General features: G+C 41.1%; 1 protein-coding gene across 1 annotated transcript in view; it reads right to left on the bottom strand.

Annotated features, from left to right (window-relative positions):
* Nucleotides 1–4,204: 4,204 nt before the first annotated feature.
* Nucleotides 4,205–13,403, bottom strand: part of ubash3ba (ubiquitin associated and SH3 domain containing Ba) — a 69,180-nt gene continuing 59,981 nt past the window's right edge. Inside the window, exons 12-14 of the mRNA XM_031808070.1 lie at nt 11,050–11,156; nt 8,680–8,789; nt 4,205–8,462 (exon numbers count right to left, since the gene is read on the bottom strand). Coding sequence (XP_031663930.1) covers nt 8,325–8,462; nt 8,680–8,789; nt 11,050–11,156 — 355 coding nt within the window. The 3' untranslated portion in view covers nt 4,205–8,324. The remainder of the gene's footprint in view (nt 8,463–8,679; nt 8,790–11,049; nt 11,157–13,403) is intronic.

The following is a 13,403-nucleotide window of genomic DNA, read 5'->3' as shown; positions in this document are numbered from 1 at the left end:
ATATCTTTAAGAAATGGCTTTCTTCTTGCCACTCTTCCATAAGGGCCAGATTTGTGCAATATACGACTGATTGTTGTCCTATGGACAGAGTCTCCCACCTCAGCTGTAGATCTCTGCAGTTCATCCAGAGTGCTCATGGGCCTCTTGGCTGCATCTCTGATCAGTCTTCTCCTTGTATGAGCTGAAAGTTTAGAGGGACGGCCAGGTCTTGGTAGATTTGCAGTGGTCTGATACTCCTTCCATTTCAATATTATCGCTTGCACAGTGCTCCTTGGGATGTTTAAAGCTTGGGAAATCTTTTTGTATCCAAATCCGGCTTTAAACTTCTTCACGACAGTTTCTCGGCCCTGCCTGGTGTGTTCCTTGTTCTTCATGATGCTCTCTGCGCTTTTAACGGACCTCTGAGACTATCACAGTGCAGGTGCATTTATACGGAGACTTGATTACGCACAGGTGGATTGTATTTATCATCATTAGTCATTTAGGTCAACATTGGATCATTCAGAGATCCTCACTGAACTTCTGGAGAGAGTTTGCTGCACTGAAAGTAAAGGGGCTGAATAATTTTGCACGCCCAATTTTTCAGTTTTTGATTTGTTAAAAAAGTTAGAAATATCCAATAAATGTCGTTCCACTTCATGATTGTGTCCCACTTGTTGTTGATTCTTCACAAAAAAATACAGTTTTATATCTTTATGTTTGAAGCCTGAAATGTGGCAAAAGGTCGCAAAGTTCAAGGGGGCCGAATACTTTCGCAAGGCACTGTACATACAGACTTGAAATCATTGGCAACTTCAATAAATTGATCACTAGTCACTTTAATAATGCCACTTTAATAACATTTACTTATCTTGTATTACTCATCTCATATGTATATACTGTATTTTATACCATCTATTGCATCTTGCCGCTCGGTCATTGCTCATCCGTATATTTATATATTCTTATTCCATTCCTTTACTTAGATGTGTGTGTATTAGGTAGTTGTGGAATTGTTAGATTACGTGTTAGATATTGCTGCACTGTCGGAACTAGGAGCACAAGCATTTCGCTACACTCGCATTAACATCTGCTAACCATGTGTACGTGACCAATAGAATTTGATTTTGGATTACTTCTAGTAGATCCCATTTCTGGATGGCTCAAAGTGTTTCTGTAGAGCATCTATCATTTTTACTGGGTCAGTTCAGACATATGATGACGCTGTTGGAGATGACATTCGTTTCCCCCATCACATTTAGCAGAGTTGCCATGCATAATTTTGCTTCCTTTTCATCCAGACCCGTAGCCATCTCAAAGTTTTCCCATTGTGCTCGGAAAAATGTGCAGTTGTATGTATCTCCCTTCATGTCCATAGGCTCTGGTACTGGAATGTTTTTTTTTTAATGCGTTTTGTTGTCGTTATTATTTGAAGCTGGTTAGCTAGTTGGTATGTCCCTTCCTGCTGTGCATTTATCCGTGTGCTGTTTTGATATTTTGATTGTCAGGTATATGCCTATTTGGTTCTAACACTGTTTTGTGTGGTGTTTGATCTATACAAGAGCGAGGTAATGTTGATAAGAATGTCTTTACTTCAGAGACCATGCAATTAAATACTCATCTTTAAAACAAAAGCAATTTAGGTCAAGCGGGTCCATATTAACAAAGGAAATGGAAGGACAAACAGTACAGCTAGATAGCAATAAAAACTGTACCATAGAGGCACAGAATAAGTTAGAGGAAAAACAAAAAGAAATGGAGGGAATTATTCAAGAAAGATCAAAAATAATATATTATGGGGAAAAATTAACCAAATATTTTTTTTTTCTTTTAACATAGAAATGCTACCATTCTTTTTTTTTACTGAAACTGGTAACAAATGACAGTCACCCATAATTCCCCAAACGATTATTTGAAAGAGAAAGCAAAGTACTTTAAGCATATGTTTTCATTTTAGTATTCTCCATCTCCACTAACCAAAGTTAATTGTATGGATTTATATAATGAATATGAATTCAGAGGGCAGAAATGATTAAATATTAAAGCATTAGACCTCTCACTAAAGGTGTGAGTCACACACAAGTTATACTTTTTTTCCGAACTGGTTCTCCAGCAGATAAGTGAGAATGTCTCACCCCATGTCCAAGAATGGCCTTTTTCCCTTTATTCAGATATCAACCTCTCTTTTTAAACAAGCCATAGAAACTTGGTTGCAAATTTCAGTTTAATCCACCAGAAAAGACAGAACAAATAATACAACAAGTAGTGGTTCAACAAAAATATACTAATTGATTAAAAAATTTTTTTAATTTTTTTACAAAGATGATACATTTTTAAATGTTTAAAAATTATATCATAAATATGATTGGTGGAGTAAAAAAACATAAACATGGAAATGTCTGCTCTACTCAAAATTACAACCAACTAATTGCAGCATCTCCACAAAAATGGAAGAGGCAAGTGGAAGGGGGAAAAGTAAGGAACTTGTCTGTCTGCATTGTGGAATAGATATTGCTAGCTCCTGTACATATGTATAAATGGTTTTACATAATGTTTTTTACAAGTGTACTGACAAGTGAGTATGTTTACATGCACACTAATCATTTGATATTAAACTGATTATGGCAGTAGGCCGAGTATGTAAAGTCATGTAAACACCTTACTATGTTTATCTTAAATCGGAGAAACGTCAAAAGAGGAAAATGCTATGACATATTTCTGGGAAATCCTTGTGTACTGTCTGTATTCCTACTGTAGCAGCATGGTGTAGAATATGAGACATCTCAAAGACACACATTAGCTAGCAAGAACACACAGTTACAAGACTAATAGGAGTCATTAAGCCAAAGTATTTTACTGAGTAACTTTCTATTAAGGTATCTATACTTTTACTCAAGTATGATAATTGGTTACTTTTTCCACCACTGCTCGTTTGTCATTTGTTTTGTCAACGTTTTGTTGTCCAGCTCCTCTTGGAAAGAGGAATCATCAGAAGCAGCCATTGTAGATAATTATTTAGCAGTCTTGGATGGACAGTGCACAGTAACATTGCTCCTGTGATCCTGTAAAACTAGTACCAGCTCTGTTTTGTAAAGTCTACCTTCGACGGTTGGAACAAGGAAATATGGTTCCTGTCAGGCTGTAGTCTTTACAAAGCCAGGGAAAATTAGTTAGCCTAAATATCCTGCAATTTCCTGGCAGATAGGAACATCATTGAGACAACTCCAGTAGCTGCATTGAACAAGGATAACCCTACAGTATCTACTCGCATGATCTGTCACACCCTAATCTGTTTCACCTGTCCTTGTGATAGTCTCCACCCCCCTCCAGGTGTTGCACATAATCCGCATTATCCCCTGTGTATTTATACATGTGTTCTCTGGTTGACCATTGCTAGTTCATCAAGCCAACCAGTGTTTTTGTTCTCAGCTCCTGCTTTTCTCGCCCTTCTGGTTTTGACCATTGCCTGTCCTGACTCTGAGCCTGCCTGCCTGCCGACCTGTACCTCTGGACTGTTGATCTCTGCCTACCCTGAGGCTGCCTGCCTTCCGGTACCGTTGCCCCACCTCTGGTTTACTGACCCCTGCCTGCCTTGACCTGTCTATTGCCTGCCCCTTTTGGACTATTAAACCATTTGTCAGTTCGACGTTGTCTGCATCTGGGGTCTTACCTTCATTCCTGATACGGTTGGTCGTGCAATCAGTGAAACACAAAGGCCACAATATTTGCTACAAAAAAATGACTCCATAGACTTTTAGATCAGACAGCAGGCTCAATCAAGCAATGACATCGTTGGCGTTACTCCCATGGTGAGAAAATACAGCTATCTGAAACACCTTCTCATCACTAAATCATGTAGGGAGGGATACATTGGTCGGCTAATACAGGAGTAGTGAAAGACTCAGTGCACTACTTGTGAGAAAAAAAAGTAATATTTTTATAAAAGTTTTTCAGGGGGTGCTGCAGCACCCTCAGAACCCCGACTTCCCATGGCTATGCTATTCACTCAGTGTAATGAAAAAATGTCTAGCTAAAATTGATAAAATCTTGCTGCGCAATGACAGAAATTTGGTCTATGCCTTCTCAGAGTATAATATGTCTAGTTAAATGACTATGGTATATCAACTGGTAAAACTGCTGTCCAACTGAAATACTTCAATCATACATTGCCACCTAGTGGCATTTAATAGTAGCATCTTTGCAAATATCAAAAATCACACATGAATGCAGATAAAACATTTATTTGCAAATCATTTGTATATTTCTTAAGCAGTTCATGATCACTAATTTTCACAATCCTTTATCATTACAGAGGCAGTCATTTGCAACAAAATATAATTCCACGACCTTCTGGAACACTGTGTAATGAACACATCTTAAAACAATGAATACAACAGGATGTCTTTTTCTTTCATGTATAGTTTGTGAGCTTGTTTTATTTCCCCTTTTTGCATGGAGAGCACTTGTGGAAATAGTGAGAGCAGTCTGGCTCAGCGCAGAGGAGGTTATTATTAATAATAACAGTTTTTTCTTACCATTAAAATGACAACAAAACAAGTTAACGGTAATGTGGGAAGACTAGACTGTGTCGAGTACTGACGACTTCAATAGATGAGTACTGCCAACTCAAGTAGGATGGACGAAACAGTGTGAGGGTAAAGTTAAGTTGCAAAACCAAGTAAAGGGAATTAACTCAGCGCAGAAAAAATTGATCTGTAACTTCTTTAACCAATAATACGTTTTCTTCACTCATTCATTAAAGCATTCGCTCCTTTACAACAATATAAATGAATGGTTTCATACATTATCATTTGAAGACTGTTGTATATATTGTACATACATTTGACAACCATATCATTATATCCTTTTTTCAATAATAGTGATGCCCCGGTTCATATAGGCAATCACGTACATTTAAAATAAACTTAAATATTCAATCTTTCAACATATTCAAATAACTTTCTAATCTAGCAAACATATCACTGGCTAAACACAGACAATGGGAGAGTCCTGAGAAGAGTTTTCTGTGCTCTGTGCAAAGACATGGCATAGAGCACAGTAAAGAGGGGAGAGAGAGAAAAACAGTGAGGGGAGAGAGAGAAAAACAGTGAGGGAGAGGAAGAGACAGAAGCGAGAGAGGGGGGGGGGCGTGACAGAGGCATTGTTTTAATTTCTAAGATCTTACTTTCCCACTTCTGCCAGCATATTGTGTTTGCAGCCATGTTGTTGCAAGCGCAATGCTTTGTTATACTGTAGATGGGGTTACTAATGACATTTATCAGGTTGTGAAAGAAACAGGTTATTACTGTGTATAGCTTTGCGGGGAGACCGAAACACAGTTGGCCTCAAATGAAGACATATTTGTGACGTGACTGATCGTCATGACAAAACATATTGATATTGGCAATAGATGAATAATAAGTCCTTCCAGAGGAAGCATCTCAATGTTGATGGTTTTAATGTACTGTTTAGTCTGTGGTTTTGAGCAAAGGTGACGTTTGGGGCGGAGGAGTGGGGGGGGGGGCTGTGTGGGTTACATTGCACATTTACCAGGTCTCCACTCATAGGTCACTATATAAAGGAAAAGGAAAGCATACATACATTAAGGAAGGAAAAAAAAGTGAAAATATGCTGGTGCTTTTTAACACAACACTGCTTATAACAGGTTCTGAGAAGGATCATTAGGATCATATGCTTCTTCTCAAGACATCTGTGATGACTGTCAACCATCTCCATTTCGGTTTCACCTTGATAAGAAAAAGCATAATTCAGACAGCAAGAGTAGTTTGGTTGGTTGGCTACATCCTAGGTGTCTCATGTGCAGTAGCTAGCTGTCCCAAAACACATGGCACTGGTTGATATGTAGAACTGCTCATGACATTGTCCCTCTGCCTTCATTGGTTGGACATACCTGCATGTCATTTTCTTAGTTGTGCTAACAAACATGAACACTCTTGTCATTTAACAGGATGTGCGCTGCACAAATGTAAAAGACAAAAACAAATAAATGTTAAAAGCTTTAAATAAAGCGTTTACGGCTAGGTTGGAGTTGCTGAGGGATGGTTGGAGGGTTGAACTAGCCAACTCGACCCTGAAGCTAAAAGTAACAGCTCTCATCTGATTGTCAAGTTTCAGGCCTAGATTTGTGCTTTTTGAGGAGGGTTTATGCAGGGGGTGAAATGACTGAGTACATTGAACATCACATTTTCAGAGCCATGGAAGATTCTAGCAGACAAGGGGTTTCTTGTGCAGGTCTCTTCTCGTCACAGTGTATGAGAAAGCAGCCATGTTTTTTTTTTAAAGGTGGCACCAAAGCATTGGTTGGGTAGAGACCCCAGGCAACACTGTCTGAAACATCCCCTTCTCATGACACGACCCAACCTAAGTTTGTTAGCCATCAACAACGGCTCAGAAATATGACACGTTTTCATGAAGCGCTCTCCCCATTCAGTGAGGCATAGGGAAGGGAGGGGAAAGGGCAACTTGGAGATTTTGCTGCCCTGCTCCTGTCCTTTGTGCTCTGGCCAATACACACACCTCCTCATTCACAAATAGTGCATTAAAGCATACATCTTCAATACGTATCAATATATTCTATCAATATACACTACCGTTCAAAATATACCATAACATCAAATTGATCAGAAATACAGTGTAGACATTGTTAATGTGTTAAATCACTATTGTCTCAACGTCAACAGTGAAGAGGCGACTCCGGGATGCTGGCCTTCCAGGCAGAGTTGCTAAGAAAAGGCCATATCTCAGACTGGACAATCAAAATAAATGCTTAAGACTGGGCAAAATGCTTAAGACACAGGCACTGGACAGAGGAACTCTGCCTAGAAGGCTAGCATCCCGGAGTCGCCTCTTCACTGTTGACATTGAGACTGGTGTTTTGCGGGTACCATTTAATGAAGCTGCCAGTTGAGGACTTGTGAGGCGTCTGTTTCTCAAACTAGAAACTCTAATATACTTGTCATCTTGCTCAGTTGTACACCGGGACCTCCCACTCCTCTTTCTATTCTGGTTTAGCGCCAGTTGGTGCGGTTCTGTGAAGGGAGTAGTACACAGCATTGTACGAGATCTTCAATTTCTTGTCAATTTCTCGCATGGTATAGCCTTCATTTCTCAGAACAAGAATAGACTGACGAGTTTCAGAAGAAAGTTATTTGTTTCAGGCCATTTTGAGGCTGTAATCAAACCCACAAATACTGATGCTCCAGATACTCATCTAGTCAAAAGGAGGCCAGTTTTATTGCTTCTTTAATCAGAACAACAGTGTTCAGCTGTGCTAACATAATTGCAAAAGGGTTTTCTAATGATCAATTAGCCTTTTAAAATGCTAAACTTGGATTAGCTAACACAATGTGCCATTGGAACACAGGAGTGATGGTTGCTGATAATGGGCCTCTGTATGCCTATGTAGATATTCCATTAACAAAATCTGCCGTTTCCAGCTACAATAGTCATTTACAACATTAACAAAGTCCACACTGTATTTCTGATCAATCTGATGTTATTTTAATGGGGGAAAAAATGTGCTTTTCTTTCAAAAACACCAACATTTCTAAGTGGCCCCAAACTTTAGAACGGTAGTGTTTATATATATCTCAATACTGCAATATACACTGATTGTACAACATATTAGGAACACCTGCTCTTTCCATGACATAAACTGACCAGGTGAATCCAGGTGAAAGCTATGATCCTTTATTGATGACACCTGTTAAATCCACTTCAATCAGTGTAGACGAAGGGGAGGACACAGGTTAAATAAGGATTTTTAAGCCTTGAGACATGGATTATGTATGTGTGCCATTCAGAGGGTGAATGGGCAAGACAAAATATTGAAATGCCTTTGAACGAGGTATGGTAGCAAGTGCCAGGCGCACCGGTTTGAGTGTGTAAAGAACTGCAACGCTGCTGGGGTTTTCATGCTCAATAGTTTGCCGTGTGTATCAACAATTGGTCCACCAGCCAAAGAACATCCAGCCAACTTGAAAACTGTGGGAAGCATAGGAATCAACATGGGCAGCATCCCTGTGGAACGCTTTCAATATCCACGCCCCAACGAATTGAGGCTGTTCAACTCAATATTAGGAAGGCATTCCTAATGTTTTGTACCCTCAGTGTATATAGACTCATTCAATGAGTGTGTTTACACAGCATATGCGATGGAAGGCGGGGCATTTTTGGTCTGGTTTTGATAGCGGTGTGTATGTGTGTGTGTGTTTACCGCGCTAGTTAGATAGCAGAGGAAATGTTTGCTTTGTGTTGGCTGCATCCGTCTTAGCTCAGCAGTGTCTCTCTCGGCTGCTGGGAGGTGGGGACGGGGCAGGAATTCCTCAGTCCTGCTGTAGCGTCTCCCTCCAATTGAAGCTGTGATTGGGCCCGTGGGTTAATGGAAGGATGGGCGGGTCCACCAGCTGCCATACCCCTGTCTCCCCCATCTCCTCAGCCGCACAGAAACCTAGGTAAGGAATCTATACAGGGAGAGAAGGAGAGATGGATGCGTATTGAGGGACAAACTGGTGTCATTAGAGAAGTGTGCGGGGGGGCGGGGGGGGGCCAGAGGCAGAGAGAGAAAGGAGGCAGAGAGAAAGGGATAAAGAGGGAGAAAACGAGATACATTAGAAGGGAGAGAGCAAAAGAAAGCAAGAGATAGCAGATCAAGAGATGTCCTAAAGAAAGCATGCTGACCTTCCTGACCACTTGTACAAAGTCCTTGGCGTTCTGTGGGCTGAGGCCCTGCATCTGGCGAGTACATGCCTCCAGGGAGGAAGCATGGGCCACGATCAGCACAGTGTTTCCTGTGTGAGACCAGAGGTTACATACATTTACATTTTTTGTCATTTAGCAGACATTCTTATCCAGAGCGACTTACAAGAGCAATTTGGGTTAAGTGCCTTGCTCAAGGGCACATCAACAGGTTTTTCACCTAGTCGGCTCGCGGATTCAAACCTTTCAGTTATTGGTCCAACGCTCTTAACCGCTAGGCTACCTACCACACATAACATGACTTACTTACAGTACATATCTACTTATACACGCTAACTCACAAATACCATCACTTAAAGTACATGGACCAGTGGAGGCTTCTCAGAAGAGGAAGGGGAAGACCATCCTAATCAGTGAATTTCAGAAATAGATATAAATAGACAATTATATTCACTTCACCAAGTACCTGATTAAGTACCTGATTAAAACACACTGTTTTGCAATGAAGGTCTATAGTAGTCTCAACAGCACCCTCTAGGGTAGCACCATGGTGTAGCCGGACGACAGCTATTTTCCATCCTCCTCTGGCTAAATGTATTTCAATACAAAACCTAGGAGGCTCGTGCTTCTCAACCCCTTCCATAGACCAACATGGTAATCATGATGACTTTCGGCGCACGTCCTCCAACCAATCAAAGCTTTTGCAGTATGAACTGATATGTTGTTCATCCAATTAAAGAATCAGAGAATGAACCGAGTACTACGCATGTGTGATTTAGAAGCTTGGTGAGTTGGTGACATTGTTGGTTAGATTGAGATTGGCATAGTGAATAGTTAAGCGTTAAGATAATTCAAATTAGTTTCTTCAAACTACAGGACATGAAGGTAAAATATATTTTGTTTTCTTGGTTTATAAAAAAAAAATGTGTCGCAAGTAGCTAGTTTAGCTACCAGAGTGCAGTTTTCTCTGCTAGAATTGCTGCTAACGCTCACAAACAATGTAGTGGATTTTTTGTTGAGGAACCCTCATTGCCCACATCAGATGTTACGATGCTTTATTTGCTGAGCATATGGAAGTTTCTACTGTCTTCTTTGAGACAAAATTAATTCAGAATGATTTGACAGCTTCCATTGCATAATCCATTAAAAGTGAGATTAAAAGAAAGGTTGACGCAGAGCATATTGGCACATGGCAAATCAGCTGTCGCTCGCAGTTGTTAGCTGTGAATACAAATAGCCAATACAATTACATTACAGAAGCGCCATCATAGGTTTGTGCAACAAGTTTCTCCATGAAGTTAAACTCTGACTTTGTTAATTCTGAGATGTCCAAACTGCGCACCTTGCTCATTTGACACAAAAGTACCCCAAGAAATGTTCCTGAATAAAGCCCTGATCATCCACATACCCGACTATAACTAACAACTGCGAGCGACAGCTGATGTCTGTGGTTCCATCCATTTGCCATGTGACAAAATGCGCTGTCAACCTCTTAAATGGATGGAAGCTATCAAATCATTCTGAATTGATTTCGGCATCAAAGAGAAAGACAGTAGAAACTTCCATATGCTCAGCAAGTAAAGCATCGTCACTTGTTGCCCAAACCTAGGATGGCGCTTATGTAATGGAATGTATTGGCTATTTGTATTCACAGCCTGGTCCCCTCCTGTTCCCTGATTAAGAGGGGATGACCACTCCGCTACCAGTGTCAACTCTCTTCTGACATGAACTGAAGCCATGTCTCATGGATGCTTCCTGTCCAAGCATTGTGAGTAGGCCTGTCAATTTTCTCTCATTACTGTATGTAGAGTCAATCACATTCACAAACACAATCACATTATTACACATCAATGTGATTTTAATCCTTGCTTGGACTAACTCATTCTTAGCTATTTTGTACTGCACTGAAGCCTTTGAACACACCCTCATACCCACATTCAATCCCTTCCCAACACTGTAAGTGGCCCTCTCATTCCCATAATATTTCATTATAAATGTCTTCATTAAATGTATTAGGTTAAAATCATTTTTGAAACACACAGTCTTCTTCGTGTGGTCTGTGACTATACCGTGGTTCTCTTATACTCCTCAATTTTTGAAGTTACCAGCCTCCATTGATCAACTCAAGAGTTTAGGAGTCAATCAGCACTTTCGAGGGGATCATCCCGAGCGATTAGTTGCACAGATTTGCTCATCTTGACCACATCATGAGTAGTTGTTTAAGATGCAGGATGATTTGTAGATCAGGGATCCTGCACAGAGCCTTGCTCAGGCCCATCCTCTGGAACACTCTGAATATGTAGCATAGTGTTACTTCACAGTGACTGTCTAGTCTGCTTTGGTCCATCTTACCCAGGTTTTTGCACTCTGTCAGAATCTCCCTGGTGACCTGGAAGCTCCGGCTGATGTAGGCGTCATAGGACTCTGACACGCCAAGCTTGCTGATGGGAATATGAGGTCTTGAGGAGAAGGAGAGAAGAATTTGTTAGTTACACTGAGCCCTGTCCTCTGTAGCTCAGTTAGTAGAGCTTGCAACGCCAGGATAGTGGGTTAGATTCCCGGGACCATCGTACGTAAAATGTATGCAAGCATGACTGTCACTTTGGATAAAAGCATTTGCTAAATTGAAAATCCTTATAATGACACTGTATAACATTTTTATTGCTGGCCATGTTCTGTTTAAAATGTATTTTCACCCTACTGCAACACTTACCAAAGAGCTGCAGTTAGTTTCAGAATGGGTAGCAAGAAATGAGTTGGTCCTAAATATTTCCAAAACTAAAGGCATTGTATTTGGGACAAATAATTCACTAAACCCTGTATCTCAACGTCTCGTAATGAATAATGTGGAAATTGAGCAAGTTGAGGTGCTTGGTGTAACCCTGGGTTGTAAAATGGTCAAAACATATTGATACAACAGAAGCTATGATGGGGAGAAGTCTGTCCATAATGAAGCACTACTCTGCCTTCTTAACAACACCATCAACAAGGCAGGTCCTACAGGCCCTGGTTTTGTTGTACCTGGACTACTGTTCAGTACTGTGGTCAGGTGCCACAAAGGGGGACTTGGGAAAATTGCAGTTGGCTCAGAACATGGCGTCACTGCTGGCCCGTAAAAGTAGATGGAGAGCTAACATTAATGACGTGCATGTCAATCTCTCTTGGCTCAAAGTGTTTTGTTTTTGTAAGAGATTGACAAGCTGAATGTTCCGAGCTGTCCGTTTAAAATTCTAGCATACAGCTCGGACACCCACGCATACCACACAAGACATGCCACCAGAGGTCTCTTCACAGTCCCCAAGTCCAGAACCGAATATGCAAGGCGCAGGGTACTACATAGAGCCATGACTACTATTCCACATCAGGTAACTGATGCAAGCAGTAGAATCAGATATAATAAGCAGGTGAAAACACACACAAAAAGGTAGACACATGCATACGCACACATTGTGTGTATGGTGGTATTACATTTTTGGGGGGTTGTGGATATATGGTGGTGAAGGGATGTTACAGTGAGGGAAAAAAGTATTTGATCCCCTGCTGATTTTCTACATTTTCCCACTGACAAAGAAATGATCAGTCTATAATTGTAATGGTAGGTTTATTTGAACAGTGAGAGACAGAATAACAACAACAAAAATCCAGAAAAACGCATGTCAAAAAACGTTATAAATTGATTTGCATTTTAATGAGGGAAATAAGTATTTGACCCCCTCTTAATCAGAAAGATTTCTGGCTCCCAGGTGTCTTTTATACAGGTAACAAGGTGAGATTAGGAGCACACTCTTCAGTGAGTGCTCCTAATCTCAGTTTGTTACCTGTATAAACGACACCTGTCCACAGAAGCAATCAATCAGATTCCAAACTCTCCACCATGGCCAAGACCAAAGAGCTCTCCAAGGATGTGAGGGACAAGATTGTAGACCTACACAATGCTGGAATGGGCTACAAGACCATCGCCAAGCAGCTTGGTGAGAAGGTGACAACAGTTGGTGCAATTATTCGGAAATGGAAGAAACACAAAAGAACTGTCAATCTCCCTCGGCCTGGGGCTCCATGCAAGATCTCACCTCGTGGAGTTGCAATGATCATGAGAACGGTGATGAATCAGCCCAGAACTACACGGGATGTCAATGATCTCAAGGCAGCTGGGACCATAGTCACCGAGAAAACAATTGGTAACACACTACACCGTGAAGGACTGAAATCCTGCAGACCCCGCAAGGTCCCCCTGCTCAAGAAAGCACATATACATGCCCGTCTGAAGTTTGCCAATGAACATCTGAATGATTCAGAGGACACCTGGGTGAAAGTGTTGTGGTCAGATGAGACCAAAATGGAGCTTTTGGCATCAACTCAACTCGCCATGTTTGGAGGAGGAGGAATGCTGCCTATGACCCCAATAACACCATCCCCACCGTCAAACATGGAGGTGGAAACATTATGCTTTGGGGGTGTTTTTCTGCTAAGGGGACAGGACAACTTCACCGCATCAAAGGGACGATGGATGAGGCCATGTACCGTCAAATCTTGGGTGAGAACCTCCTTCCCTCAGCCAGGGCATTGAAAATGGATCGTGGATGGGTATTCCAGCATGACAATGACCCAAAACACACAGCCAAGGCAACAAAGGAATGGCTCAAGAAGAAGCACATTAAGGTCTTGGAGTGGCCTAGCCAGTCTCCAGACCTTAATCCCATTGAACA

Source organism: Oncorhynchus kisutch, linkage group LG28, assembly GCF_002021735.2.
Source record: "Oncorhynchus kisutch isolate 150728-3 linkage group LG28, Okis_V2, whole genome shotgun sequence".
Taxonomy (NCBI): domain Eukaryota; kingdom Metazoa; phylum Chordata; class Actinopteri; order Salmoniformes; family Salmonidae; genus Oncorhynchus; species Oncorhynchus kisutch.
The sequence above is the reverse complement of the archived record's forward strand: the minus strand, read 5'-3'. Positions and strand labels throughout refer to the sequence as shown.